At 44.0% G+C, this 3,591-nt stretch overlaps 1 protein-coding gene across 1 annotated transcript in view; it reads right to left on the bottom strand.

Moving 5' to 3' along the window:
- Positions 1–225: 225 nt before the first annotated feature.
- The window catches only part of LOC104505951 ([Pyruvate dehydrogenase (acetyl-transferring)] kinase isozyme 3, mitochondrial), a gene marked incomplete at its 3' end in the record, with an annotated part of 30,575 nt that continues 27,209 nt past the window's right edge, over positions 226–3,591 (bottom strand). Inside the window, exon 9 of the mRNA XM_010146726.1 lies at positions 226–339. Coding sequence (XP_010145028.1) covers positions 226–339 — 114 coding nt within the window. The remainder of the gene's footprint in view (positions 340–3,591) is intronic.

The following is a 3,591-nucleotide window of genomic DNA, read 5'->3' as shown; positions in this document are numbered from 1 at the left end:
GGGGGGGCGGAAATCAAAGCAAGCCAACTAGTAGTCATGCTGAGTTAACATTAACAACCTCCCCATTTAGGATACCGTGTAACTGATTTAGATAAAACGTGATGAAGATGGCAATTACAGACTTGAAAACAAGTTGAAGAGTGAGAAGAGAGGAAGTTCACCTATTCAACCTACTACAAATGAACTGCACTGCGTGACTAGCCTGTGAAAGGGTCAAAGCCATACCTTCAAATAAATTACAGCATCTGAACCAACGCCTTCCATTGAGTAGAGTTTAAGGTCACCTTGGAAGTACCTAGCGTACAGACGGGAAATTGGCAAGCCGTAGCCAAACCCAGCCTACAAAGACAAGAGAACAAAAGGAAAAACATGGTGGGAAGTTAAAAGAAAAAAAAATATGCAACAGACCAATCATTTTGAATCAGAAGATACATAAATACTAGCTTTGCGTCAAATCACTCTTCAAGCTTTCCTTCATTACTCCGCCTGCACCAGAAGCTGGTATACAACTTTCTGAGCAAGTTCCTTATTTCCAAGGCATATTTCAGTACAGAAAAGGGGAAAACATCACAGTGGCTGGTTATTCACCTGACCCTGCCCTGAAGCAGGACTACCCAGAACAAAAAAGGACGGAGTCCAGACACACAAGCATTTGAAAATAAGGCTATATAACTCAACGCAGCAATGCAACTTTTCCATCAGGGCGGGTTACAAGAACAATTAGACACCTAAAGTTTTCAGAAATCCAATAAACTCATTCCAGTATAACAGCCTTACGAAGAGAATCATGCCCTGGATCTTAAAGACAAAGCCCCCAAACGATACCAAAATGGAAGGCTAAGAAGCAGGACTTGTAAGTACACACCTCACATGTGGTATGACTTTTAAGAAATCCCTGGAGGGAGAGGTGAACATTAAAGAATGTTGTACGACATCATCCATCACGAATTCCCTTGCTGTCATCCAGCATCTCTGCAGTATCTTTTCACCTCTTGGCCTTGTTTTCACAGAAGTTTAAATTTAGTGAACATAAATGGGTCAGAGTTGCTCACACCGATGGCTAACAGTTCTGAGCAAAATGAGAAACAGACGCCACAGACACCCTTTTCTACTCACACCACTGTCAGAGTTATTAGCATCCATTTCCACAGCTAAAACAGTTGCTTAGCTGCACTTTTTCAAACAGCAGGGTGCTTTAAAACAGAGTTCTCAGACTCCCATTAGAGACACATGCATCACTTTCAAACGTCTGGCCTTGAAATTCAATGCCTTTCTTGATCACTAAAAACTGGAAGTTACTTGAAAGAGCTAAAAAAACCCAAAAAAAACAGCTGACTTGCACTTTTTCTGGAGACAGGACAAACACGTTACAGAAATTAAATGGCACCGCAACTGAAAGGCAAACTGTAGGTAGCACACACCCCCAGGATCAGCTCAAGTGAAGGGCAGCATCCAGCAACCCTGAAAACATATTAAACTTTCCTCTCTCCAGAACTAGGCCTCCTTAAAACCCATGCCCAACTTCTGTTTGCCTCCTGCTCCTCCCAGGAAAATCACCTTTCCCTCTGTGGCTATTATTTCCTACATAATTCACAGTAACTTCACATAATTACTTCATACTTCCCTCTCCCAAAAAATTTGTCAGCCTCTTCCCCACATTGTTTTCAGGGTGTTTTCCAAAACCAGGCAATTTACAAGGAATCTGAAGACAACGGGCCCCAGGTGAGTACCTCGCTGAAGCAGGGCCTTGCAGAAGATCTGTTTCGCAAAGGACAACTAACAAGCAACTGCTACGCAGGCCCGTGCTGGACCCGGAGAAGACAATATAGTCAGTGGTGGCACAGAAAGCTTTTTAGAGCCAATTTCGCACTGAACGTTGCGGCATGCATTACACAAATAGGTAACTATTCGATTTCTGTGTTAGGGTCTGCAGGTTTAATTAAACCTGGTTTAAGCCATGTTTCTCCCACTATGAACAAATGCTGCCAGAGAGCAAGAATCACTAAATTCTCTAAGCAAATCTAGTTATCATCAAACATTACCATGTGGTTCGAATGTTTGTGTATAGCAGCAGAGACAGGCGCAAGACCTGCTAGAATCCAAACGCTGCCACGGTAACAAGGTTTCTCAGCAGTTTTTAAAGAAAATTTGCAATGACGCTGAGAAAGACTTTTCACCAACAACAAAAAAGATCCCTCTCCTTCCACTCCACAAGTCTACGGCTGTTTCATAAACCAGACCGGGGATCACGTAACAAGGGCAGGGAGAGTTAGAACAGAAAAACCTGTCTATTTACACTGCACTGCAGTTAGATTACAGACGTGGTCTAAGCCAAGAATGACACGAGCACAGACCTGCCCATCTACCAGAGCACTGTAATTCTTAGAGCCGCTTGGTCCTCGGCATTAAGCAATGAAGAAATTCTCCTTCCGTACGGACCTCGAAGAGGACTTACGTGCAACCTTTCTGCTCGAGTATTTTCATTTCTAGACTGGCAGACATTTATACCCAGATCAGGCCATAGGACGTAATGTGTCACGCTTCACTGCTGAAGTCCTTTTCCCTTTTAGTGAAAAGATATGCCACTGACACCCAGTTCTTCACTTTCTGCACATACATATAAATAACAGAGCTTAACAACTCTTCCCAACACTCAGTCATGTACGGCAAGACCCACAGGGCAAAAGCTGCCAGGTTCACAAGAAAGAGGGATACTCTGCAGGTCTGACTGCAGTGACAGACAGACTGGAGAGAAAAACAAAGCCTGAAGATGGGGTACAGCAGAAAGAAACAGAGTAAAAGTGACACAAGAATCAGAGCAAATGGTCTTGGAGATGAAGAAATAAACACAGGAATGCACTGCTAAAGAGGCACGGGGAGGGAGAATAGTGTTAATCCTCAGCTGATCACGTTTTACAATCAGAGCACCACAAAGGAAGAGACATTTTAATAGTGAATACAACGGGTAATCAAGGCATAAGTTTATAGTGAGGACAAGTTTTGGGAAATTTTTGTAGGCTGATATAGTAAATTGCTGATCAAAAGTGAGACAGAACAAAGGCAGATTACGAATCAAGAAAGATTCTGCCATTCCTGATATTAAAAAAAAGCTTATATTTGAATCGGGGCCTGTTCCCTATCACTCATCCCATTCAAGATGTTCTGTAGAGTCACCATGTAATTGTTTGAAACATTACAAAGCTGTGTTGCAGAGTCAGAAGCCACGAAGGATTAATATCAGGTCAATGCAGGTACAGAACTGGGCTTCACACCTACCACGGCAGCAACCAATGGTGAAACAAAGCAATACACCTGCGTCCCACAGTGCCGTGAACAGTGGGCTACGCCTGATTCCATAAAGGCTTTCTGGCTTAAGAGCAGCCCTGAGGAGAAGGACTTGGGGGTACTGGTGGATGAAAAGCTGGACATGAGCCGGCAGTGCGTGCTGGCAGCCCAGAAAGCCAACCGTATCCTGGGCTGTATCCAGAGAAGTGTGGCCAGCAGGTCGAGGGAGGGGATTCTGCCCCTGTACTCTGCTCTGGTGAGACCCCACCTGGAGTGCTGCATCCAGCTGTGGAACCCACAATGTAA

This window comes from Eurypyga helias, unplaced genomic scaffold (genome assembly GCF_000690775.1).
Source record: "Eurypyga helias isolate BGI_N326 unplaced genomic scaffold, ASM69077v1 scaffold13302, whole genome shotgun sequence".
Lineage (NCBI taxonomy): Eukaryota > Metazoa > Chordata > Aves > Eurypygiformes > Eurypygidae > Eurypyga > Eurypyga helias.
The sequence above is the reverse complement of the archived record's forward strand: the minus strand, read 5'-3'. Positions and strand labels throughout refer to the sequence as shown.